This window comes from Gopherus flavomarginatus, chromosome 2 (genome assembly GCF_025201925.1).
Source record: "Gopherus flavomarginatus isolate rGopFla2 chromosome 2, rGopFla2.mat.asm, whole genome shotgun sequence".
Classification (NCBI taxonomy): domain Eukaryota; kingdom Metazoa; phylum Chordata; order Testudines; family Testudinidae; genus Gopherus; species Gopherus flavomarginatus.
In genome coordinates, this window is record NC_066618.1 from 256,752,406 (window position 1) to 256,779,844 (window position 27,439).

Genomic DNA, 27,439 nt, shown 5'->3' on the forward strand with positions numbered 1-27,439 from the left:
GAGGTGGTCGCAGACGACCATCAGGACCCCAAGGGGGCCAAAATCAACATCCCTCAAAACCACCACCGGGACCAAAGATGAACTTTTGAAGGTGTGCCCGAGGGCAGCATACCAGTTGCAGGCCAGAATCCCTCTCCTCCCTTCTCCAACCGTCTCTCCTACTTCCTCCCGGCGTGGTCCCAGTTAACTTCTGATCGCTGGGTCCTACGCACGGTGGAGTATGGGTACCACCTCCAATTTATTTCAACCCCGTCCTCCCACCCTCCAACCCTGTCCCTCTTCAGGGACCCCTCTCACGAGCAATTCCTCTTACAAGAGGTGCGGACGCTCCTCGCCATGGGAGCTATAGAGGAGGTACCAATGGACGAAAGGGGCAAGGGGTTTTACTCCCATTATTTCCTAATCTCCAAGTCGAAGGGAGGTCTCAGACCTATCCTAGACCTGCGAGGACTCAACCAGTTTATGATAAAGTTGAAGTTCCACATGGTGTCCCTGGGGACCATTATCCCGTCCTTGGATCCTGGAGATTGGTATGCCGCCCTCGATATGAAGGACGCGAACTTTCACACTGCCATTTTTCCTCCGCACAGGAGATACCTCTGCTTTATAGCCAACCATCAGCACTTCCAGTTTACGGTCCTGCCGTTTGGCCTTTCTACAGCCCCAAGGGTATTTACAAAGTGTATGCCCGTAGTCGCCGCCTACCTCCACTGACGTCGGATACACGTTTTTCCGTATCTGGATGATTGGCTCATCCGAGGGGCCTCCAAGACACAAGTCACTCAGCATGTGGGCATCGTCAAGGACCTAGTCACACGTCTAGGCCTGATGATCAATATAGAAAAATCCACTCTGGTTCCCATGCAGAGGTTAGACTTCATAGGAGCTATCCTGGACTCCAGTCTAGCCAAAGCCTGCTTACTACAGCCGCGGTTTCAGGCAATGGCAACAATCATCCGAGGTCTACAGAATTTCCCGACGACCTCGGCTCGCACTTGTCTCGGTCTCCTGGGTCACATGGTTGCCTGCACGTTTGTAACCAAACATGCCAGGCTCCGCCTCCGTCTGCTCCAAGTTTGGCTCAACTCGGTATAGCGCCCGGGCAGGGACCCAATAGACACGATAGTCACCATTCCCCCGAGCACCCTAGGCTCCCTAGAATGGTGGCTATCTCCCTCCCTGGTGTGTGCAGGGATGCCGTTCCATCCGCCCCAACCCTCAATGTCCCTGATGACGGACACGTCATTTCTCAGCTGGGGTGCTCACCTCGGTCACCTTCGTACTCAAGGCCTTTGGTCATCTCAGGAGCCAGCATTACACATAAATGTCCGAGAACTGAGAGCAGTCCGCCTGGCGTGCCAGGCGTTCCAGCAACAGTTGCGAGGCCGTTGTGTCTCAGTGTTTACAGACAACACAACGGCCATGTACTACATAAACAAACAGGGAGGGACACGATCCTCCCCCCTTTGTCAGGAGGCCATCCAACTCTGGGACTTTTGCGTTGCCCACTCGATAGATCTGGTAGTGTCCTTTCTCCCAGGCGTTCGGAACACTCTGGCGGATCAACTCAGCAGGTCTTTCCTGTCTCATGAGTGGTCAGTCCGCCCCGATGTTATTCATTGTTTTCCAGAAGTAGGGATTTCCTCACATAGACCTGTTCGCTTCCCGCGAGAACAGGAAATGCCAGATGTTCTGCTCCTTCCAAGGTCTCTCCCTGGGATCGATCTCGGACGCTTTCCTGATGCTGTGAAAGAGCCAGCTCCTTTATGCCTTCCCACCATTCCCGCTGGTTCACAAGATCCTGCTAAAACTCCACAGAGACAGAGCGCGCATCATCATGATCGCTCCAGCGTGGCCCAGGCAGCACTGGTACACCACGTTGCTCGACCTGTCGATAGCCAACCCAATTACCCTGCCACTCCACCCAGACCTCATAACTCAGGACCACGGCAGACTTCACCACCCGGACCTGCAGGCCCTTCACCTCACGGCGTGGCTGCTGCGTGGCTAAACCGGTCAGAGTTACATTGCTCTGCATCAGTACAACAACTTCTCCTGGGTAGCAGGAAACCTTCCACCTGGTCAACGTATCTGGCCAAGTGGAAGCGTTTCTCCTGCTGGTGCAAAACGCTTAATCTTACTCCCACTGAGGTCTTGATCCCCTCTATTTTGGACTACCTCTGGTCTCTCAAACAGCAGGGCCTAGCAGTATCATCACCGAGGGTACACTTGGCAGCCATCTCTACCACCTTCCACCCAGGCAAAGGTGTCTCACACTCCCTGGACGTCCGTAGAGCGCTCACTTTTTATATTGAGTTCCTCCCTTTCGTAAAATGCCCCAACTCTTTGTTGCAGTAGCAGACCGAATGAAAAGCCTACCTGTTTCCTCTCAGAGGATCTCATCTTGGGTGACGGCGTGCATCCGCACTTGTTATAATTTGGCTCATATTTCCCCAAGCCACATCACTGTGCATTCTACCAGGGCTCAGGCTTCATCTGCTGCCTTTCTGGCTCGTGTACCTATCCAGGAGATATGTCACGCAGCTACCTGCTCCTCAGTCCACACCTTTGCTTCACATTATGCTCTGGTTCAACAGTCCAGAGATGATGCAGCCTTTGACTCAGCAGTTTTGCATTCTGCAACATCTCACTCCGACCCCACGGCCTAGGTAAGGCTTGGGAATCACCTAATTGGAATGGATATGAGCAAGCACTCGAAGAAAAGACTGTTACTCACCTTTGTAACTGTTGTTCTTCAAGATGTGTTGCTCATATCCATTCCAAACCCGCCCTCCTTCCCCACTGTCAGAGTAGCCGGCAAGAAGGAATTGAGAGGCGGTTGGGTCGGCAGGGGTATATATCCAACGCCATAGCAGCACCACTCCAGGGGGTGCCCAGCCGACCCACCGAGCGTTGCTAGGGTAAAAATCTTCTGATGAACGTGCACGTGGCGCGCACACACCTAATTGGAATGGATATGAGCAACACATCTCGAAGAACAACAGTTACAAATGTGAGTAACCGTCTTTTATCAATGGTTCACAACTGATCTGGAAGGGTATATCGAGTGGGGTTGCACAGGGATCTGGCCTAGGTCCAGTTCTATTCAGTATCTTCGTAAGTGATTTGGATAATGGCATAGAGTACACTTATAAAGTCTGTGGATAATACAGAGCTGGGAAGGGTTTACAAGTGCTTTAGAGGACAGAATTAGAATTCAAAATGATCTGGACAAATTGGAGAAATGATCTGAAATAGAGAGGATGAAATTCAACACAGAACAAATGCAAAATACTACCTTTAGGAAGGAATAATTGCACAAATACAAAACGGGAAAAAGATTGCCTAGAGAGAAGTACTGCAAAAAAGTATCTGAGTTATAGTGGATCACGAACTAAGTAAGTCAACAATGGAACTCTTACAAAAAAAAAAGCAAACATTCTAGGATGTATTAGTACGAGTGTTGTAAGCAAGACATGAGAAGGCATTCTTCCACTCTATTCAGCAATGATAAGGCCTCAGCTGGAGGACTGTGTCCAGTTCTGGGTACCACACTTCAGGAAAGATGTGGACAAATTGGAGAAGGTCCAGAGAACAGCAACAAAAATAAATTAAAGGTCTAGAAAACATGACTTATGAGTAAAGATTGAAAAAACTGGGTTTGTTTAGTCTGAAGAAGAGAAGACTCAGAGAAGACATGAGTCTTCAAGTACATAAAAGGTTGTTATAAAGAAGAGGGTGATAAATTGTTCTCCTTAATCACCGGGGACAGGACAAGAAGCAATGGTCTTAAATTGTAGCAAGGGAGATTTTGGTTAGCCATTAGGAAAAAATTCCTAAATGAGGTTAAGCACTGGAACAAGTCATTGAGGAAGGCTGTGGAATCTCTACCACTGGAGATTTTTAAGAACAGGTTAGAAAAAGACCTGTCAGGAATGGTCTAAATAATATTTAGTCCTGCCACCGTGCAGGGGAAGGGACTAGATGACCTACTGAGGTCCCTTCCAGTCCTACACTGCTATGATTACTCTCACTGTTAAAAATGTACACCTTATTTCCAGTCTGAATTTGTCTGGATACAACTTCCAGGCATTGGATTGTTGTATCTTTCTCTGCTAGACTGAAGAGCCCGTTATCAAATATTTGTTCCCCACGTAAGTATTCACAGATTGTAATTCAATTACCCATATCCCATCTCTTCGTTAAAGTAAAGGGATTGAGCTCCTTGATTCTGTCACTATAAGCAGGAGCGGCGCCAGGGTTTCTGACGCCCTAGGTGGACGGCCATTTCGCCGCCCCCCGCAGCCCCGGTGGACCTACCGCAGTCACGCCGGCAGGCGGTCCGCTGGTCCAAAGGCTCCGGAGGACCTGCCGCAGGCATGACTGCGGTAGGTCCGCCGAAGCCTTTAGACCAGTGGACCGTCCGCCAAAATGACTGCGGCAGCTCCACTAGAGCCTTTCCAGCAGTGGACTGTCTGCCACCATAACTGCGGTAGATCCACCAGACCCGCATGCCGCCCCCCCGGCAAAATAGCGCCCCCCAAAATTTCTGGCGCCCTAGACCATTGCTTAGGTCGCCTAAATGGTAGCGCCAGCCCTGACTATAAGGCATGTTTTCTAATCCTTTAATCATTCTCCAGGCTTTCCTCTTCACCTTCTCTCATTTATCAACATCCTTCCTGAATTGTGGGCACCAGAACAGCACACAATATTCCAGCAGCAGTCACACCAGTTCCAAATATGGAGGTAAAATAACCTCTCTGCTCCTATTCAAAGTTCCCATTTATGCATCCTGGGATCACATTAGTTCTTTTCGCCACAGTGTCACACTTGGAGCTCATGTTCAGCTGACTATCCACCACAACCGCTAAATCTTTTTCAGTCACTGCTTTTACGATACGGTATGGGGTACATTCTTGGTTCCCCCATGTACATATTTACATTTAGCTATATTAAAACATCTATAGTATGCATGTACAGTTTACCAAGCAATCTTTTAAACAGTACTTTTGATTAGAATGTAACTTGACAATGAACACTTGTTGCAGCCACAATACTGTGAGCTGGACAATTTTAACCTGGTTTCTAAATTGCTCAATTTAATAAGAATTTTGAAAAGTGACCTGCAAAAGTGCAAAATATGGACTTAATCCCTTTTGCTGTATTTATGATGCATGAGAAGGATATGAAAGGTTTGTTTTAATACTTCCTGCTTGTTTCTTAGAAAATATCTGAATCTATAATGTATCTGAGAAACTAGAGAAGAGTGGTCTAATCTCACAAAAAACATAGCTGAGGAATTGAGAGCAATGAATTTTTAGTTCCACTACTTTGAACTGTTTTTGTTGCCATCTACTTAATATCTGACATTCCCCTCATCCCCCTTCAGTTATTGTGGGGGAGAGTTTTCTATACACATTAAAACCTCCAACCTCTGTTCCCGTAAAAGCAGGGGAATCTAGATTTGACATTTTTGGAATTTCTAAGGCAGAAAGATCCATTATACCTATACTTCTAGGCTTTAATATGTCATAAGTGGGGGAGGGGTGATGCAAAATAATTATTTTGAGTTATATATAATTCAGAATAAATGTAATGTGATCAAGACCTGTGTGAACTATTACCTTTTTGCATACAATTTAATTCCTGGACTTGTGTGAAGAGGTATGAAGTGCACTTCCTGAAGTGTCATTTACAACAAGGGATCGTGTGAGATATCTCCACCAGTGCTCATGTTTGATTATATAGATGGTTTTACCATAGCCTCAGTTTGAATTAATAGCAGGGGTGGGGGAAGGGGAGGTGAGGTGGAAAAGTCAAACACTGGCCTCCCTAAATACAAAGCACAGTATGGAATATAAAAACAACCAAATTCAGGAACTGACATGAAAGAACACTTGTCTTTTTTTCAGCCTTACAATCTATAAACCAGTGAATCAAATGCTCAAGATTCTAGTTGGGAAGCCTTTCCTTATTTTATTCTAGATCTGAAAACAGACCTCACAAATTTGTATTTTCACATTCTTGTAAAACTGTCAAGTAGTACTTCAAGTACAGATATAGTGAAAAAATTGAGTGAAAGTGACACCTCCTTCAGCAGACCTATGCTCCTATGTAGTACAAGGCATAGGATTTTGACTAATCCATTTTTATTATCAGTAGAGTGTAGAACTGTTCTCACTTCTGCATTATCAATAGCAGTAGCTTAGTTCTGATTGTGGAATATTTAAAAATAGGAATGAGAAGGCTGCATAAATGCTGGGTGTTAGTTCTTCAGCACATTTTTCCCTAGCACTTAAGGCTTTGGGGCCACTGATGGTAGCAGAAGCCAGGCTCCTTAATTGTTACTGCACACCAGCCCCTGCTGAGTATACATGCTGCTCTTCGGAAAATACCAGTCAGTTCCTTCTTGACTTTAATCAGCAATGAGCATATCACTCTCCTGCAAACCTCAACACTTAATCAGATCCCAAATATACCTTGTTATCTTTCACCTCTGCCTTAATGACAAGTACCTGAGACCTACCTGTTCCAGATCATTAGCATAGTGGTGATTTTGGCATGCCACACTGCTGCCTGAGCCTAGCTCAGTGAGGTTAACATTTGTTCTACTGGTCCAGCACTTTCCTTGCCAATGAGTTATTTCCTGTACTTCAGGAATGGCATCTAAGAAGGAAGACTGCTCAGCAGCTTCAGACTCTGTCAGAACAGCATCAAAGAGAGGACAATGATTGTGGCGGATTCTGAAGCAGAGGGAACAACAGTGTGCTGCATTGCCAGATATATTCGCAGATTAATAAAACATCAGCCCAGTGTCTCAAAAGATACAAATTCAATGTTACAGTTTAAGCCATCCAAGAATGCTTAGTGCCACCACTGCCTGCATCAATACAGACCAGATCCAACTCGACTTTCAGTTTGAGATTGAGTTTGTTCTATCTGGAGGCACTGCCCCCATCTCTTTGATACCGGGGAATAGAGAATTTATCTAAGCAGGTAGATAATATGTAAAAATACTGGAGAACTAGGCTTCCAGCTACCTTTTCCCAGTACAGTAATGCAGCTCATCAGCATCCTTTCCCAATAATTTTCCTCTAAGCCAGATGAATTGAGTATTGCAATGTACTTTTCTAAAGACTCTATCTAGGACTTGTATGATGTGTCTGAAAGTAACTGAACCATGGTAGAATATGACTGTAGCTAACCTAGAAAGCCAAAATGTAACACTCAAGAAAGCCCTGACATATTAAGAAAGCCATGATAGGTACATATTTTTCATGGCAACATTTCTTTGTTAAATAATGTTCTTCTGGCATTTCCACCACTGGAGGTTGCAGGGGATCAGTGCTTACTATTACATCCAAGACCATTATAAATTATGGGTGACCTGCAAGAGGTTTAAATTTTACTCCTTAATAGTGTATGAAGATGACCTTTATGGATTTTTGCCATAGAAAAATGAGGAATATCGAGTTGGATCTTTCCTAAGGATTTCATTGATGTCGCTGGCTCTGAGTTTATATGGTAAAGGGGCAGAGGTCTAAATCTTTATCAAAGCCATCTTTTCTTTTCACTGTTCATTAGTCACTGGAGTTAAACATGGTAAAAAAATGGGTTTTTAACAGTCTACCCAAAATATCTTCCCCTGTACATTAGTTAGTTTTATTTCTTACCGTGTACAATTACTGAAAGATTCCGTTTTCCCTATCATAACTGTTGGTTCTAGCCTATCGATAAAAAGAACTTGCCAGTAAAATATATAATGAACTACAGCCCTGGAGATGGAGAAGCCATTTTATATAGACAGCTGCATAGAACTACACACTTCAAAGAAACAGCAAATATGTTGTGAGATTTATATATTTTTACTTCCAGATGCCTGTTAGTACGCAGCATAAAGATTCTAAAACTTCAAAAATGCAGGAACTTGGTTGAAAGAATTAGCAATTTTTTCCATTAGTTGAGATACTGGGTTTTGTAAGAGCTGGAAGAATTGTGGACTTTAAAATAAGTTAAAAGTAGTGTACAGAAATCTTACCAAAACCTTTTTCCAGATGAAATTTATTATATTTTGTATTTGTCACTGCAATGACAGATTTCCTGTCTGGAATTTTTTTCTAACTCAGAGATTAGACAAAATTATGTTCACTTTATTTTGACAACTCTCTGGAATAGTAGTTTTGATATTGATTTTAAGTGCTATTTCAAAATAAAAACTGGCAGGAGGACTCAAAACCAGCTTACTACGAAACTACTTTCAACTAGAAATTTAAATGTGAGGCAAGAGTAGGTAAAATTTTTAAACGCAACTCAGGAGCCTAAGTCACTTTTGGAAGTTTTACTGTATCTCTTAATTTCTCAGCTCACAGGTTTCTCCATGTACAGGCAGAGCAATGCCTTTTCCATCTTTAAAGCAGAAGTATTGAAAGCCATTTTCCTAGCCTTTGAAAAAAAGATGGGACTACTCACAAGGAACATTCAAAAACAGTTACCATTTAAATTCTTTATTTAAGAAAAATATAAGAGATGATAATGCTGCTTGCTCTTCTTCTTCTATTCCTAACATTAGTACACAAAATAAATTTCTGAATGATAGAAAAAATTTCAGTAGCAATAAAGCGGCCAGAAGTTTTCCAGCATTTCATTTTTAAAAATTTGGTAAAAGTAATTAAGCTTTTCCTATAGCAAATTGTTTAATGTGTTACAGATCTCATGTGAAGTTTTATGCAAGCTTGTGTTCCTATAAGTAGGTAACATTTAACAAATCCCCATCATAAGCAAACTTTATTTTGATTAAAATCCAAACTGATTTCAAGTCATTATTACTTTCATGGTGTCCCAGATAAGATTAGTAAGGGGAAAAAATGCACTGTATGGCATGCTTGTGTGATATATGAATGTTTTTGATTAATCAGCCCCTCCTCTTTCAATTCAAAAGGCAGGCTGTTTCATCTACATGCCTTTTTTACTGCCAAAAACTGCTCTCTCTTATTGACAGTTCTGGCTCTTCATCTGCTCCTTTTAACCTTTCTCCATTGATATGCAGTGGCACACACTAACCCTCATATCCAGATCATACAAAACCCCAGAAATTCATTGGCCAAGGAGTAAGAAAACCTAAACTTCTCTCTCTTCTACAGTACAAGAATGCTGGCAAACACTCATGGAACTCACATGAACAGTGCTTTACATGATGAAGGCATCAGCAGAACTAAAAGTTATTACAAAAACTCAGAACTGTTCTAAAATACAGTAATAAGCCACAACTCTGTATAGTTTAGAGCTATCAGTAAGAGTGCCACTATCACGATTGAGATTTTTTACCTTATTCCCTTACACTACTTGCAATGAATTAAACTGTGTATTAATATTTACTGTTTGAATTGTAAGAAGGTAGTTACAATAGGGAACTCATGCATTAAAATGATACTGTGGGGGTCTCTGACAGTCAGATAAAAGACAGGGTAGACTTTTAAGCATCTAAATTCTATTAGTTCAGTTTTGTAAATCTCCCACTCAATTTAAACAATCATGTTTTGATCTTGCTATATCTTATAATGCAAAGTATATCACAAATAGAGGGAACCTAACTTATTTTCTGAACTACAAAAGAAACAAGAAGCAACCTCACTTTCTATTGCTCATTTCAATTTTAAAAGTAGCAGCATACTACTTAGAAAAGCATTCTAAACATCTAGATTTAAGCCAAGGTCTTTGTCATTCCTATAGGAAAAGGTCAGTAAATAACTGGATGTAACTGAGTAGGTGCCATTGACATGCTGTCAGATGTTAGTAAGTCTGTACAGCATGGTCACTGAACTAGCTTGCATTTAAGAATTTTGTTGTAACTACCAACTTATTCCTAATAATAGTTTCAAGAATGTGGATATGGGACACTAAAAAACCCATATCCTACTTTCACTCTCCACTGTTGACAATATACTACGCTGAGACAGAACAGAAAATCCCACCAGATTTTGAACATAGATTTCAGAGGAGCGGTTCTCAACCCAGCTGTGTGCTAAAAAAAATTCAAAATTTGTCGCTCTGGTCTGGTAGGGGGAAGGGCTGGCTGAGGAAAAGACAGTGCCTGGCAGCCTAGAGGAGCGCTCCTAACAGCAGGGCGCTGGTAAGTGCCGTAGGGGTGCAGAAGAGTGGGTCTCTGGGCAGGTTTGGGGGGGGGGGTCGCGTGCTTGGAACTAGGAGTTTGCAGGGGTCTGCAGCACCTCCAGGTTTTAGGTGAGCTCTGCTCCTGGACCCGTACCTCGGGCCTGGCTGACGACCTGCACCAGGTGCTCCGCTCCTAGCTAGCCACCAGGCACCCCGGCTACCTGGCTCCATGTGGCAGGCTCCTGGGGTCCAGGTTGCGGGGTCCGGCTGCCGGCCCCACACAACAGGTCCTGGGGTCCAGCTGCTGGTTGCGATCCTGATCCCGCCCTGTGAAGGGGTCTCTGGGTGCAGGGCACTGGGCATACAGGACTGTGGGAAATTTTTTAGGGGGGAAGGGAGCGGAGGCACTGTGGTTCTCAACCTGCGGCCCACAATGATAAATAGGTTGAGAACCAGTTTTAGAGTCAAAAGTGACCAACATGTGCAAAGAGCAGTGTATACTGAATATCCATTTTTCACCCCTTCCATGAATGATGGTCAGCATGATTCTGACCAAGGGTTCGATGAATAAGTGTACACAAAGAAATTTTAAACAGGTAATCCACATAGCTGTAAATCCTTTTATTTATTTTTTTTAAAAGTTGCACAGCCAGCTAACATGAACAGGAAACTAATTTTATGAGAATAACTTGAGATGCCTGTGACCACGTGAAACTGAACAAGACTAAACAGTTTACACATAAGAAATTCACTCATGTTTACAGTTTACCTATTCTAAAATATATATATAGGGTTGACTATAGCCCCAAGGATATTTAGTAATGAAGGTGGCACTGAAATTGTTCTCTTTGACTAGTCTGTACAACCAAGTCAACCAGCGGTTTTACGTTTTCAAAGGATGCAAAGAGTCATGGAACCATTGAACGAAAGCACAACTAAAAAAAACCCCAAATGCATTACAACTCCATGTTTGCATGTCTCAATATCAAGAACAAAGTCAACGGACAATCCATTAGGATTACTGAGCCCTCCATCTGCCATAAAAATAAAAATAAACATAATACACTTCTAAGATGTCTTCTAAAAAACCTTACAGATGTCAATTTGAACCAATGCAAAATAACTAAACATGACACTATTTACAACTTCCTCTCTTTATGGAAACTGTTTCTTCTGCATCTTCCAGTAACAAAAAATTGTAAATAAGAATCCATCTTACCCCATCAATACTGTGATGTCTAGAATTTTTAATCTGAGAAACATTTTCTCTTTAAAGCAAGCTTAGCTTAACTTTACGTGGGCCAATTGGTCTATCATTTAGCTCATTAATAGCAGCCATTGCTTCCTCATAATTTGTCATAGCAACAATGGCATCACCTGAAGGTAATCCGTGTTCATTACACTGTATAGAAACAGATTCTGGAATGACACCATAGCCATAGAAAAAATCCAAAATTTCATTAGGGGTGGCTCTGAATGGCAAATTCTTTAATCTAATAGGAGTTACACGATCAGAACCACCACTGAAATTTGGATCAGACATAAATCTTCCCTCAGAAAAGCCTCCCATGTTATTGTTTCCATAATCCATCCTACCAAAAGGTTCACTATCACCACCAAAATCCATAAAAGGTGGAGGACCTCGAAAATCCTCAGGAGGTCGTCTAACATCAGAAGGATGCCTAAAGCTCCCAGGAGGACCAAATGAGTGCATAGGTAGTCCTTGTGGTTGTCCAGGTGGTGAACCAGCTGGACGGGAATGCTCACCTCTATCATATGCCTGCATTTTTCCACTTGGTGCTGATGGTGGAACATTTAAACCAAACTCCTGCATCTGTTCTTCAGATATAAGTCTTAGTAGTACCTCTGTTCCCAAGAACCTTCGACGATTTAAACTTTCTGCTTTCATTGCCTGCTCTTCAGATTTAAATTTTACCAATGCTTCTCCCAGCCCAACTCCTTTGTCATCATAAAGCAAGTAGACATCATCTTCATCAATAGCAAACCCCGCAAAGAACTTTTGTACTTCAACTTTTGTCACATCAAATGGAAAGTTTCTTATATATATGCACATCTTTGGGCCAGAATGCCCCTCCCGATAACTTTTTTCCGATACAGCCTGTCCAGGCCGATCTCTTTCTTGTGAGCTCTTCCTCTCATATGACTCAATTAGTTTCAACATAGATTTTCTAGAAATAGGAAAAATGTAAACAGGACGATTGAAAAGAGACATCCTGTGATATTCCAGAGCAATATCAAAATCTTTCTGATTCTTCAACATCAAAAACGCATTTCTTGTCCTCCTTTGATGCTTGTCCAGTAAAAACTTGATTTGGTTGTTAGACACATCCAGCTTTCCAAAGAAAGTTCTCAGATCTTTCTTCTCAAGATAGGTATGTAGATTTCTTAAGTGTAAGTAAAATTCCTGGCCACGAGGTGAACGAGAGCGCGTTCTTTGTCTCCTTGGAGGAGATCTTGAATGAGAATGTTTTCTTGAATGAGTATAGTTTGAACCTCTTGTTGGAGAACGCTCTTTGCTTAAGTAACGAGCAATCTCATTCTTCATGTCTATCCTGCCACCATGTTCAATCCACTGTTCTTCAGTAGCTAGACTTATTTCTATAAATCTTGGACCCATGTATTGTCTATGACGTTTAAGTCCTTCTAAGGCACCATGAGGTGTAGCAAATTTTACCAAACCGTCACCATTATTTAGGCCATTGCGACGTTTTATAAAGATCACTTCCTCTACTCGTAATCCAGAAAAGAAAGCACGTACTTCATCTTCTGTTGCAGAGTACGGTATGCCATGTAGAAATAAATAAACATCATCTGAACTCAGTGACTCCTTTCTTGACTGGTTATAGTTTGATTTAGGTATACCTGGATCACCATGTCTTGTGCCATTGGTATGAAAGCCAGACTCTGGGTGATTTGATGGAACATAACCAGATTTATTTATTCCTTTTGTAATAGCTGCAACTAAGTTTGAAAGGTTCCCAACACCTGATGCACCAGAATTACTACCACCTGTTCGTCTAGACCCAGACATTGGTTCTCTTCCCCCACGATCAAATCTTTTCCGGCTCATTTCTATTGTATTTTGCATTTCAGTCTTGCTGCTGAGAAAGAGCTCTATAGGGGAGTCTTTGATAAGCTCTCCTGAACAGCTCATGGCACGTCGTGCATCTTCATCTGTTGCAAATATTATAAAAGCCTCCCCAGTTTCTCCTCCAATAATATGCACTCCTCCATCAGGAATATTCAATCCCGAGAAGAAACGGCGAATATCTGCAGGACCCGCAACAACAGGAAGCCCCTGTAAACGGATGACTACAGCCATTCTGAGCTCAACCCACAGCAAAAATCACCTGCAGACAAAAAGGTACACATGATAGCAAGTCTTTAGTACTCATCTATTACAGTATCTTAATATATAAGCTAGAGCCTTTTTAAGGAAGGTCCCTGCCTCAATCAATCAAGATTTATGAAATCAAAAACTCTCAAATTCAAATCAATCAGTGACCCTATTTTAATCTTAAAGTTGATTAAGTAGTCGGAATAATTAGCTACTCCACCTGGATGTATGCACATAACTGTCAATATTCCCTATCTTAAGGGCAACAAAATCCACGTAAGTCACTCTTCTCACCATCCAAGATAAGTAAGGAATGCCTCAAGTCCTTCTTGGCATGGTTGCTACCTGCCAGAAATCTCTACCTGATACTAAGGACCAAAATCTTCTGTTTTAGTGTTAACAGGACACTTTCCATCATAGCACTGTGAAGTCTAGGTAGAAGATTACAGACAAAAAGGATAACTACTTCACTGAGAAGTAAAGTAATTCATCAACAATGATGAATTTAGACTTTCAGACAAGTTGGTCTACCAACTGACCAGTTCTGCTCACCAACGGGTATGTTTATTCAGCGTTCAACAACGTTGCCTCTTTCAGGTAGTCAGGATGCTAACTGCAGCAGCCACATGCACTCAGGAGAGTACGTCCTAATTCCCAGTCATAAGTATGTGAGAAAAGGCCATGCGTGATCTTTGACAATATTCAGTGATAAGCATTAAGCCTTAGGCAGCTTACCTGTTTTTGCTTGGAAGACCTGATAAATTCTGTAAAATCAACTTAACTGTGGAAAGAAAATGAAACATAATTAATGGCTGATATTTGAATTTTGGTTTACATATTGTGCCACATTACTGTGGCATGTCCATATCAATGGATAACATTAACAGCCAAGCACTGAATTGAAACCACAATTTTGAGTAATATGGAGAATTCCTTCCTTGTTCCAAGAGAAATATAAGTGAGACATACTGTATTTCGGCACACTGCTATGCATTGCATCTCTGTCTGTGAATCCGTTTTAGATGTAGTAAAGGAAATTCAAATGTTAAGAGTGACGTCTGCAAATGATGTAAACATGCTGAGATTAACTGGTCATCAATTGTGCCACACTGAACTGTTGAAATTCAACCGAACTGCCAATAAGGTAGAGGGAAAACCCTCTGTTACTTCAGTCCTTGAAAGGTGTATAAATCCAGCTCAAGATTACATGTCCAATTCTTCTGAAATCCACCTGCTTTTGAAGTGCATGACAAAACATGCTAATCACCACCAGTCCAATATTGCACTGAAGATAGACAATCACATGAAAGAGCCAAAAATCCCAAACAGATTTCAATGAGTACATGAATTTACAAACAAATCTCATTTGCACGGTTTTCCACCCGCAAGTGCTTGCTGCATTCCAAACACGCAGCCAAGAACCACTGAATGTGCTCTGACAAACTACAGGATTATATACAGCTATATTACAGAAACAAGGCAAACCCATGCACTGAATTACTACCAAATTATTATTCTTTTTTTAACAAGCTACTACTGACAATTAAGAATGCTACCACATTATACAGAAAACCCTAGTTTATCACAAATATAAGATACCAAACTGACTACCCTACATTTTTCAGATTTCTGATCCACTTACATCTACTAATCACAAAAGCTGATCACACTTCACCTGTATTAGCACCAAAAAAGCCCAAATTTTGGTATCTGAAAGACCTTAATTTACTTCTAAACTGTCAGAATACTTCCTTTCTATAGGCAAGTCTGTAAGCTAGAAAAGACTGAATGTTTGATAATTGCACTTGTAGATAAACAGCTCCTCACATCTGTATATGCTATCTTCTCAATAGATGAAACAGCAATGCCAAGGTGCAAGGAAAGAATTCAATGGGAGAGAGAATTCTCTGAAAGGGCCTTCGTTTCTTGAAAAGTCAAATCCATTTGCCCACTAATTCATGTAGCATTCTGATGTAGTCTTTCAGCAGTTTTCTAGACCTTTCTGTGTTCCTATGACCAAAAATCATTTGCCAATATTTTGTCGTCAACCCAGAACCAGGTACACTCAGTACTCCTGTGATGACAACTGTCAAGTTTCTCCATTGTACACCATGGACACAATAAACAACTTCTCGTGCCTGAGCCAGACAAGTTAATTTCAGATCGCCACATAAAATAAAATCAATGTTAAGCTGTTCCACAGATAGAAATGCAAGTTAAACTAATAAATTTTTGCTAGCTGTTCATCCAAACAATCAAGAGATGGTAACAAATGTAGACAAGTCATTAGATGGCTTAAATGAATAACCCAAGGAGATGAAATGTAGTTTAAAAAAAGTTTTGTTTTGTTTTTTAAAACGTTAAGTCCAAATCAGCAGTAGAATAAGGCCTTCACAGAACAAATGTTTAGATAAATGGATAAGGCTTTTGGGAAAGCACTACGTACTCACCTATTCAAAGCACAAAGGCTTCATTAAATAATGTTTTCAAAAACACATCAATAAGAAGTACACAAGACTAGGACTATACTGTCAGTTCATCACCTAGCAAAACCTTATACCATACTCACTTTCACTACCAAATAGAATCAAACATTTCATAAAACTAGGTCTCCATAACACTGATGCTTAGTTATCACTGTATAATTTCCCATACCCAGATCCCATGCAATCAAATTCATGGTCTGGGAAGGCCAACTGAAGAAAATCCAGCATAAGCCAGAGGATGGCATTAACTGAAACTAAATAAACTAAAGTGGGTGAACAGTGTTTATGAATTTTATTAGAACAAAACTGGTAAGTCGGTAAGCGATTCCCTATATCAGCTGCTGGCAAAAAATGGATTTAACAGTCAAACCAAGAAGTTTATCAACTAGGAGATTTAGTTTCGCTGGAGCAACATCTAGTGAAGTCTGCAGACAGGCCCGTTGCACGGGCGGCTTCGGCGAGGCGCTGCTATTTAGGAGAAGCCAGCAAGTGTCGAGCCTGAGCCAGCGAGCGATCCCACAAACTCAAGACCTCAGTCCCCACACTCCGCAACCCGATTAGGGCCACTGCCGACGCATCACAAGCCTAGAAAGCACAGCGCCTTCCGCCTCCAAGCGGGGAACGACCCGGGAGCCTCCAGCACCAGCTCGCACGTTCGCCGGTATCCTCCATCCAGAGGCCAACGGGGCCCGGGAGGGGTCGCTCCCCCCATGCCAGGTGCGCCCCAGTGCCGCCAGAGGCCGTCTGTGATCCGATCCTGCGGAGAACAAGCCCGGCCTCCCCGCGGCACCGGGGCGGGAGGGGACAGGACGGGGCACGGGGGCGGATATCCAGGCTCACGGTTGAGGCGGACCATCCGGAGCGGTCGATAGGACTCCATATGCGACAGCATCACAGAGACCAGGCCGGGACTCCAGCGGAGCCCACCTAGGCAGCTGGAGAAACCGGCAGCGCGTCTCCGGCCCCGCGGCCATCGCGCAGCGCAGACCCTCCGCCCCGGGGACAGGCGGCCAAGCGCACCGCCGGGGGGAAGAGGAACTCCCCCAGCCCGCTTCCCTCGCCCCACCCACGTACACACCGCTGCCCGCTACACGAGGGAGAGGCTCCCCGCAGAGCGCCTCGCTCCGTGTCCCCGCGGCTCCGGAGAAGCAGCAACAAGATGGCGTCCTCTCTCTCTTTCCCCTTTCCCAACTGACCGGGCCAACACGCATGCGCGCACCGTACGCTACAGTTCAGCCTCCGCTACACATGCGCGACCCTGCAGCCTCTTCCCGCCCGAGTGATTTACGCCAGGCTTATCTTTGCGCATGTGCAAACTCGACTTCCTATGGCAGTGTCACCGCAACCTCTTCTTGTAACCGGGACCAGTGTACATGTCTGCCTGACCTTTTTGCTGTCATCATCTCGTCTTACTGCGCATGTGCTAGTTCGTGGGCGGCCGGCGCATCGGAGCTCAGTACGCATGCGTCTAGCCTTGCTGTGGCTGCCATTCCTTTCCTTGTCCACCCGTGTTTGACTCACAGCTGCGTTTGCCATCGTCTGTGTGGGCAGCGTGCATGTGCTAGGGGGAGCTCCCGCCTCATAGTGGGCAAAGGACCTGTCTGATTCAGGTTGGGGGATCCCTGACCTTCAGTCTCATGGTCTATATTGGCATCTCCTTAGTACAGTGGTTCTCAAACTTTTGTACTGGTGACCCCTTTCACACAGAAAGCCTCTGAGTGTGACCACCCACGTATAAATTAAAAACACTTTTTAATATATTTAACACCATATAAATGCTGGATGCAAAGCAGGGTTTGTGGTGGAGGGTGACAGCTTGTGACCCACCATGTAATAACCTTGCAACCCCGAGGGGTCCTCCAGTTTGAGAAATCCTTCCTTAGCATTATCAGTTGTTCTGATCTCTGCCTCTTGTTTCCAGGGTAGTGTCCACCCATCCTGTCGTGGTGCTGGCTGGAATAGCATTGACATTGGGTTGGCAGGCTGAGTGTTTGTTTTCTGGTTGGACGAGAGATAGGATACTAGTGATGGTGTCAAGGTAAATGAATGGGTTATGAGGTCCCTATTGTCAGTGACAGATGCCTTGGCTAGGTCTACACTGGCAGATTTTTTTCACCAAGAGTTTGGTCAGTGAAACTCGCTGTTGTGTGTTCACATTGTCTTCCACTGTCAGCAGAGCATGTTCACACCTGTGGCACTTGCATTGGCAATGAGAGCATTGCACAGTGCAGCTGTCCCCCTTCTGCTGCTCAGACTTGTGGGAAGGTGGAGGGTATCATGGCACATCATTGTTAAGATAAGTTCCTGTCTGTATCCTAAAGATTTGCCCATACCGGTATTGCCCTGGCCTCTTCCTTTGTCAGTCAGTGTTAAAGGCATTCTGAACTATATGCATTTCCTCACCTTTTGGGGGCGAAGCCAGACTTTCAGGCACCTGCTCCCCTACTTGGTGTAAACTTTGCTTGTACCAATCAGAAACCAACACACACAGTTTTTGGGCCCCGTCCCCTATGACACTTTTATGATGTCATAGTGGGTATTTTAGGCTGGTCTGCCATGTGCAGGCAGAAGAGGAGAAAGAAAAACGAATCCTGTGTACCTTGTGCACACCCGTAACCGAGCCTGATCACCTCGAAGCCTCTCTCAGCTCACGTGTTTTAAGCAGAGTTTCTACGTTTGCCGGTCGTTATGAGTTGGTTTGTATTCATAAGTATTGGTTATTACAAAATGCTGCATCTGTGTTTATAAATATTGTTTACTGCATCTTTGTTTATAAATATTGTTTAATAGTAAATACTTTAGCCATTGTATGTTTTAAGTTCCATTAACCCTATTAGCTAATCATACACTGCTCCCCTACCCCTTGTAACTATCCCCAATAAAACTTTTAATTAATTAATTTTAGTTGTGTGCGTGCCTGCAGTTTGCATCGTGACCCAGACCCTCCTTGCATCCCTTACCTATACAGTCTATTGCCACGTGCAGCCTGGTAAATAACAGCTCTGCATTTTTCTTTCGCCCCTAAAAGTACGTGGCAATCTATATGGTGTCACGAACAGGATGCACGGAGGTTGGGCCATGTGTCAGCAGAGCATGTTCACACCTGTGGCACTTGCATTGGCAATGAGAGCATTGCATAGTGCAGCTCTCCCCCTTCTGCTGCTCAGACTTGTGGGAAGGTGGAGGGTATCATGGCACATCATGAGTCCAGGCTCAGTGCCCCATGATGCACGGCTTTCCATCCCAGCATTCCATGTGCTTCTGTCTTCAGTTCGCGGCATTTTTCAACGTCTGTTGTTTTCTGCTTGCCCCGCCACATCTATCTGCAGGAATTGATCCTGCGCTCATCTCCACTGCTCTGCAAGCTAACACTAGCATATCGTGAATAGCAGTGGAGTTATTCTTGAAGTTACGAAGGCAATGGCAGTCACAGTTGCCTGAAGCGGTGTCCGACATGGAACGCAGCAACATTAGGTTACTTCTGGCATTCACAGAACAGCTGAACACAGTGGAACGTTGCTTTTGGGCTTGGGAAACTGGCACTGAGTAGTAGGATCGCATTGTTATACAGGTCTGGGAACTTTCGGATGTAGAAAGCCACCTACCTGGAACTGTGTGCAGCGCTCGCCCCAGACCTGCGGTGCAAGGATACCCAAATGAGAACTGCACACTCGGTGGAAAAGCATGGAGCGATTGCAGTGTAGAAGCTGGGAACTCCAGACTGCTATCAGTCAATCGCGAACCAGTTTGGAGTGGGAAAGTTGACCACTGAGGCTGTGTTAACACAAGTGTGCAAGGCCATTAATCACATCCTACTGCAAAGACTGTGACTCTTGGCAACGTGCATGTAATGTGGATGGCTTTGCAGAAATGGGTTTCCCTAACTGCAGGGGTGTGATAGATGGAACACATATTCCAATTCTGGCACCGGGCCACCTTGCAACAGAGTACATTAATGGGAAGGGGTACTGCTCCAAGGTTTTGCACACACTTGTGGATCACCATAGGTGTTTCACTGACATCAGTGCGGGGTAGTCTGGAAAGGTGCATCATGCATGTATATTTAGGAACAGTGGCCTGTACAGAAAGGTGCAAGCAGGGACTTTCTTTCCAGACCATAAGATCACCGTACAGGGAAGTCAAAATGCCCATCGTGATCCTGGGAGACCCAGCGTCTAAGTTCCCTCTAAGCTGCCTGGCCACATGGCCGTGCAGCTGTCTATTAAGCCCTGCACAGGGGCTCAGAACTACAGTGGGGAGCATGGACCTGCTACAGTGGGGAGAGGTGCCCCTCCCTGCCGACCCCAGCATGTACCTGCCCTGGACTTGCTGTGGCCGGGGGGAAGGAGCCCCTCCCCCAGCCTGGCCCAGGGCCACCAGAGCTTCTGGGGAGAGGAGCCTCTCCCTCGGCCCAGCCCACGCCTGCCGGAGCTGCCATGCCTGAGGAGCGGCGCCTCTCCCCCAACCCCGAGCTGCTGCAGTGAGAGAGGGCTGGGGGGAGTCCTCTCTCTCCACCACAGCCTCGGGGTAGCCTGCACCCCAAACCCATTATCCCTGGCCCCAACCTAGAGCCCACAGTTCTCCGCACCCCAACCATCTGCCCCTCATCCCCACCCCCACCACCAGAGCCCACACCTCCAGCCAGAGCCTTCACACCCTTGCACCTCAACCCTCTGCCACAGCCCTGAACCCCCTCCCACACTCCGAATCTCTTGGACCCACCCTCGCCACATGAATTTTGTTATGTGCACCAATATGAAGGTGATGCATCATACATCACTTCCATATTGGTGCACATAACGAAATTCATTCCACACACGGACATAAAAAATTAGAGGGAAAACTGCCTGGCGTACCCGTTAATGCCATGGCTCATGAAGCTGTACACAGGAAACCTAGACAGAAGTAAGGAGCAGTTCAACAACATGCTCAGTAGGTGCAGAATGACCATTGAATGTGCGTTTGGCCGGTTAACGGCACGTTGGTGATGCCTATATGGTAGGTTAGACCTTCATGAGGAAAATATTCCCATGGTTATAGCCACGTGTTGCATGCTGCGTAATATTTGTGAAGGGAAGGGCAAAACGTTTATTTGGGTGGATTGCCGAGGCAGAGTGCTTGGCTGCTGATTTTGAGCAGCCACATACCCCAGGGCCATACTGCGTAGCTATGCAGGGAAATGTCCAGCATGCAGAAACAAAGCCAGCCTTCTACATTTCTCTGCCCTTTACCCACTTCAGAACTTCACAAAGCAAAACCACTTACCAGGGGTCTCCTCTCCTGCTTCTGGCTCGCCAAAAAGCGACTGCAGACTGGCTAAACACCTCTGGAGTGGAGACCGCCTCCTCTCCCCAAACACTTATCAGATCCAGTAGCTCCAGTGATCCAAGTGGGAGACTGACTGCTGCGCGGAGCCACCAGGATCACCTGGGAGGATGCGATGTGAGCTCTCCATGCTGTGCAAACAGGGAAGGGAATTTCAAAATTCCTGGGGCTTTAAAGGAGGAGGGATGGAAGGTTGTTTACCTGGTGGCAGGGCAGCAGAGTTGAAACTGCTGACCAGAGTGATGAGTATGGGCATTGTGGGACACATTCTGAAGGCCAATAACAGCACTAAAATCAAGCACGGTGTCTACACGGGCACTACAATGATAAAACCTTGGAGCAAAAGCCTTATGACACTCGTTGAGGTGGTTTTTATTACAGTGCTCCAACTGAGGAGTTTCATCACAAAAATTGGCTTAGCAGTCTGTACACCTCTGGTGTTTCCCATTGCCAAAAGTTGCCTTTTGGTGAAAAAACTTAGCAGTGTAGACCAGGCCTTAGAGACTGGGCATTAGGAGAGAGCATTAAGTCAGGATTCTGCTCTCCATCTGAGTAACAACTATGTTCAATTTTGGTTTGGAAATAGGTGCCAGTTTTTCTGGAAGGGGTTCTCCAGCTTTCTAGTCATGCTGCATGGGGACAAGATACAAGATAGTTGGTGGAACAAAACATGTAGGCAGACTGAGTTTATATGACAGCTGGGCCTCTTTCCTGTCTCCAGGAGAAATATTACTGGCACAGGAAGATAAAAGTCTCTGTCACTAGGTAACTAGACCCTTAAGAGAGTCATTGTTACTGCTGAAAGGTGTATCCAGTTGGGAACTGCTAGGAAGCAACTGGTGTGATAAATATGGTTTCCAAGCAATAATAGCACACAAGATCATAAAATGTTATGTAATTTTGTGTTAGGAAAAGGATGGTCAGGAACAATAATGAAGACATCTAGTGTACAGAAGTTTTGGTAGGGTTTAGAGAAGCATGAGGGATACAAGTGGGTTTTGGTAGCTGGGGAAAAGGGAGAAGAAATTACCCTCTCTCTCTTCTACCTTCTCATCCAGCCACTTTTCTTCTGCACCATAACTCTTCCCACCTTTCCAAATAAAAAGTAAAGTAGGATACAGTCAAAGGTGAGCTGAGAGAGGAAGGTATCTAGAGTTGTGTCCCCTTTACTGTTTTCTGCTTGCTGCTTCTTATTTTACCTTTGCTTTGCAGACAAAAAAAAATATATATTTTTTTTTAAATCTATTTTGAGCCAAGTTTATTTCTCTTGCCTCTGCCTTGGTCTATACAATCTCCTCTTACTGGGTTCTCTGACCTTGTATTTTATGCTGTTCTTATATTCCCCTTTCTTTGTTCCTTTTCTCCCTCTTTCTCTCGGCCTATTAATCTTTTCTTCTTCCTTATTTCTCATCCTATTCCTCCCTCCCTCCCATTTAATCAATGGGACACAGTAATACCAGAGTACAAAATATATAGGAATGACTGAACCAGTCATGTTGGTGGGGGAGTGGCACTATATGTGAAAGAAGGCATAGAATCAAATGAAGTAAAAATCTTAAATGAACCAAACCATACCATATAATCTCTCTGGATAGTAATTCCATGCTTGAATAATAAGAATATAGCAGTAGAAATATATTACCAATCACCTGCCCAGGATGGTGATAGTGACTGTGAAATGCTCAGGGAGATTAGAGAGGCTATTAAAATAAAAAAAAACCTCAATAAAGGGGGATTTCAATTGTCCCCATATTGACTGGGTACATGTCACCTCAGGACAGGATGCAGAGATAAAGTTTCTTGACACCTATCATTTAAATCAGTTTCTGTATCAAATGACTGGAGGATAGGCAATGTGATGCCAATTTTTAAAAGGGCTCCAGAGGTGATCCCGGCAATTAAAGTACTGGGCAAACTGCTTGAAACTATGGTAAAGAACAACATTGTCAGACACACAGATGAACATAATTTGTTGGGGAAGAATCAACATGGTTTTTGTAAAGGGAAATCATGCCTCACCAATCAACTACAATTCTTTGAGGGGGTCAACAAGCAAATGGACAAGGGGGACAAGCGACGGAAGTGGAGCAGCCCGGCCCCACCCCTCTCCACTCCGCCAGCTCCCAGCTGCAGCGCTCCACTTCCCGCCGCACATGAATACAGGGCGTGTCCTTTCCCCAACTTCCCTGCACTGACCTGTGGCAGGAAGCGGAGCGCCGTGGCTGGGAGGTGGCAGAGTGGAGTGGGCTGGGGCCACATTTTTAACTACAACAACCAGTGAGGCCACTGGACAATTGAGATGCTAAAGGAGCACTCAAGGATGATAAGGCCATTACAGAGAAACTAAATGAATTCTTTGCATCTATCAAGGCTGATTTCCCCACTCTGGCACTTCAAGTGCAGAAGGTGGGGGCTTGCAAGGATTTTTAAAATGAATACTAGCCACTCCAGGGTGGTATTAATCTTCCAAGGTCACAGCTTTTCTCTGACCTTGGATGGGTAGAATCATAGGTTATTAGGGTTGGAAGGGACCTCAGGAGATCATCTAGTCCAACCCCCTGCTCAAAGCAGGACCAATCCCCACTTCCCTAAATGGCCCCCTCAAGGAATGAGTGCACAACCCTGGGTTTAGCAGGCTAGTGCTCAAACCACCACCTAAGTGCAATCATCCACCCTTTTGAGAACCCAGGAAGGAACACTTGGGAATTCCTTCCTGTGGGGTACCCTCAAGCCCTTTCACACACACCCTCTGGGAAAGATCTGAGGAAAAAAAACAAAGGAAATCAGCTGTTGTCATCGGCTAATTAAACAACATATGCACAAACCTCTTAGGGACACAAAAATTCAATCCTGTTTTTTAAAAAGGTAAATTTTATTAAAAACAAAAAGAAGGGAAATACATTTGGAACTTAGGCTTTTTGCTAGATTTTAAAAGAAACAATTACAAAAATTAAGCATCAAGATACCTCTTTTGAGATTTAGCTTAAAGGTTACAAGCAAAAGAAAAGCATTTGGGGTTAGCACAGAGGAGTTCACAAGCCAATAAAAGAAATAACCCTAATCGCATTTTTTTTAGACATTCCCTGATTTACTTATGTATCTGAGGTTTTAGATAAGTGGATTTGAGGTATGAATTGATGGTTTTTCATACCTGGTTTTAAAGCTGCTTACAGTATTGTTGCTCTGTGTCTCCGCTCTCCAGAGAACAAACACAAAGGGAAAGCTTTTTTCCCCCATTTTGAAAAGTTCCAGCCCTTCCATTGGCCCTTTTGGTCAGGTGCCCACTCCCATTCCTTTACCTGGGGGACTTTTTTAGCCCTTTACAGGTAAAGCAAGCAGAGAAAACCCACCAAGAGGGACTTTATTGCTAACTGGCTGGCTGGGTGTCCATAAAAGGGAGCTACTATCCCCCCCCCCACTTCATTTATCTCAGCATTAATCTTCACAGCTCAGGATGTGATGGAGATTCCAAAACCTGAGCCATTATTTTTAGGTGACAAATCTGAGGAACTGTCCCAAATTCAGGTGTAATTTGAGGAGGTTTTGGAACAAATTGATAAACTAAAGAGTAATAAGTCACCAGGACCAGATGGTATTCACCCAAGAGTTCTGAAGGAACTCAAATGTGAAATTGCAGAACTACTAACTGTAGTCTGTAACCTATCATTTAAATCAGTTTCTGTATCAAATGACTGGAGGATAGGCAATGTGATGCCAATTTTTAAAAGGGCTCCAGAGGTGATCCCGGCAATTAAAGTACTGGGCAAACTGCTTGAAACTATGGTAAAGAACAACATTGTCAGACACACAGATGAACATAATTTGTTGGGGAAGAATCAACATGGTTTTTGTAAAGGGAAATCATGCCTCACCAATCAACTACAATTCTTTGAGGGGGTCAACAAGCAAATGGACAAGGGGGACAAGCGACGGAAGTGGAGCAGCCCGGCCCCAGCCCGCTCCACTCCGCCAGCTCCCAGCTGCAGCGCTCCACTTCCCGCCGCACATGAATACAGGGGGTGTCCTTTCCCCAACTTCCCTGCACTGACCTGTGGCAGGAAGCGGAGCGCCGTGGCTGGGAGGTGGCAGAGTGGAGTGGGTTGGGGCCACATTGCTCCGCTTCCCACTGCTGGTGAGTGCGGATGGCATCCTGTCTCCAACCTCCCCGCACTCACTGGCAGCGGGAAGCGGAGCAGCCTAGCTCCAGCCAGCTCTACTCCACCAGCTCCCAGTCATGGCACTGCTACCCGCTGCAGGTGAGTGCAGGACTTTTCCCCAGCTGCCCCCCAGCGACACGGCTGGGGCAAGGAAAGCAGAGCAGCCTGGGGCCGCGTCACTCCGCTTCCCACTGCAGGTGAGTGCAGGGGGGCATCCTTTCCCCAACCTCCCCGCATTCACCAATGGCGGGACTATAACAGGCATCACAGAAACTTGGTGGAATAAGGATAATCAATGGGACACAGTAATACCAGGGTACAAAATATATCGAAAGGAGAGAACAGGTCATGCTGGTGAGGGAGTGGCTCTATACATGAAATGGCAGGTCTACACTATGGGACTAAGTCGACCTAAGTCCAGCTACGTGAATAACGTAGTTGAGGGGAGTGTCACGGGGGATACAGTGGATATAGCGTTCTTAGATTTTCAGAAAGCCTTTGACAAGGCCCCTCACCAAAGGCTCTTAAGCAAAGTAAGCTATCATGGGATAAGAGGGAAGGTCTGCTCATGGATCACTAACTGGTTAAAAGATAGTTAACAAAGGATAGGAATAAATGGTCAGTTTTCAGAAAGGAGAGACGTAAATAGTGGTGTCCTCCAGGGGTCTGTACTGGGACCAGTCCTATTCAACATATTCATACATGATCTGGAAAAAGGGCTAAACAGTGAGGTGCCAAATTTTGCAGATGATACAAAACTACTCAAGGTAGTTAAGTCCAAAGCAGACTGCAAAGAGCTACAAAAGGATCTCTCAAAATTGGGTGACTGCGCAACAAAATGGCAGATGAAATTCAATGTTGATAAATGTAAAGTAATGCACACTGGAAAATATAATCACAACTATACATATAAAATGATGGGATCTAAATTAGCTGTTACCACTCAAGAAAGAGATCTTTGCGTCATTGTGGTTAGTTCTCTGAAAACATCCCCTCAATGTGCAGTGGCAGTCAAAAAAGTAAACAGAATGTTGAGAATCACTGAGAAAGGGATAGATAATAAGACAGAAAATATAATTTTGCCTCTATATAAATCCATGGTATGCCACATCTTCAATACTATGTGCAGATGTCACCACATCTCAAAAAAGATATATTGGAATTGGAAAGGGTTCAGAAAAGGGCAATAAAAACGATTAGGGGTATGGAACGGTTTCTGTATGCAGACAGATTAATAAGACTGCGACTTTTCAGCTTGGAAAAGAGCTGACTAAGGGGGATATGATAGAGATCTATAAAATCATGACTGATATGGAGAAAGTAAATAAGGAAGGGTTATTTACTCCTTCTCGTAACACAAGAACTAGCAGTCACCAAATGAAATGAATAAGCAACAGGTTTTAAACAAACAAAAAGAAGTATTTCTTCACTCAACCTGTGGCACTCCTTGCCAGAGGATGTTGTGAAAACAGGGCTCAAAAAGAACTAGATACTTTCCATCAGGACCACTGGCTACTAGCCAGGATGGCTGCATGGTGTGCCTCGCCTCTGTTTGCCAGAAGGTTAGAATGGGTGACGGGGTGGATCTCTGGATGATTACCTGTTCTGTTCATTCCCGCTGGAGCACCTGGCGCTGGCCAGCCAGAAGACAGGATACTGGGCTAGATGGCCCCTTGATCTGGCCGTTCTTAAGGTCTCCCTCTTTCTGCCACACTCACCCATTCTCTAAATTAACTGACAGCCTTTTGTCAATTTTTTCTCCCTCACACCATATTGTGCTTCTCTAAGCCTGAAGTTCCGCTGTGGTACGGGTCGGGGGAGGAGTCGCACGGCCCTTTCCTCCCACGTGCAGCTCCCTGCAATTCCTAAGAGGAAGAACCCGCCGTGAACTGTTTCGGCCCCTCTGGCTGGCCGTAGCCGGGACTGTTCTTTATTCGTCGGGGAGGCGGGGCTAGCCAATCATCGCGGGGGGGCGGGGTCGGGAGGTTGCTGGGAGCTGAGTA

General features: G+C 44.5%; 1 protein-coding gene across 1 annotated transcript; it reads right to left on the bottom strand.

Moving 5' to 3' along the window:
* Nucleotides 1–10,716: 10,716 nt before the first annotated feature.
* On the bottom strand, nucleotides 10,717–17,323 carry RBM12B (RNA binding motif protein 12B). The gene is made up of 3 exons (XM_050940883.1): nucleotides 17,033–17,323; nucleotides 14,204–14,249; nucleotides 10,717–13,481 (listed from the first exon to the last, which is right to left on the bottom strand). Exon 3 carries the CDS (start codon nucleotides 13,451–13,453, stop codon nucleotides 11,381–11,383), a length of 2,073 nt encoding a protein of 690 aa, XP_050796840.1. The 5' UTR covers nucleotides 13,454–13,481; nucleotides 14,204–14,249; nucleotides 17,033–17,323; the 3' UTR covers nucleotides 10,717–11,380.
* Nucleotides 17,324–27,439: the final 10,116 nt, after the last annotated feature.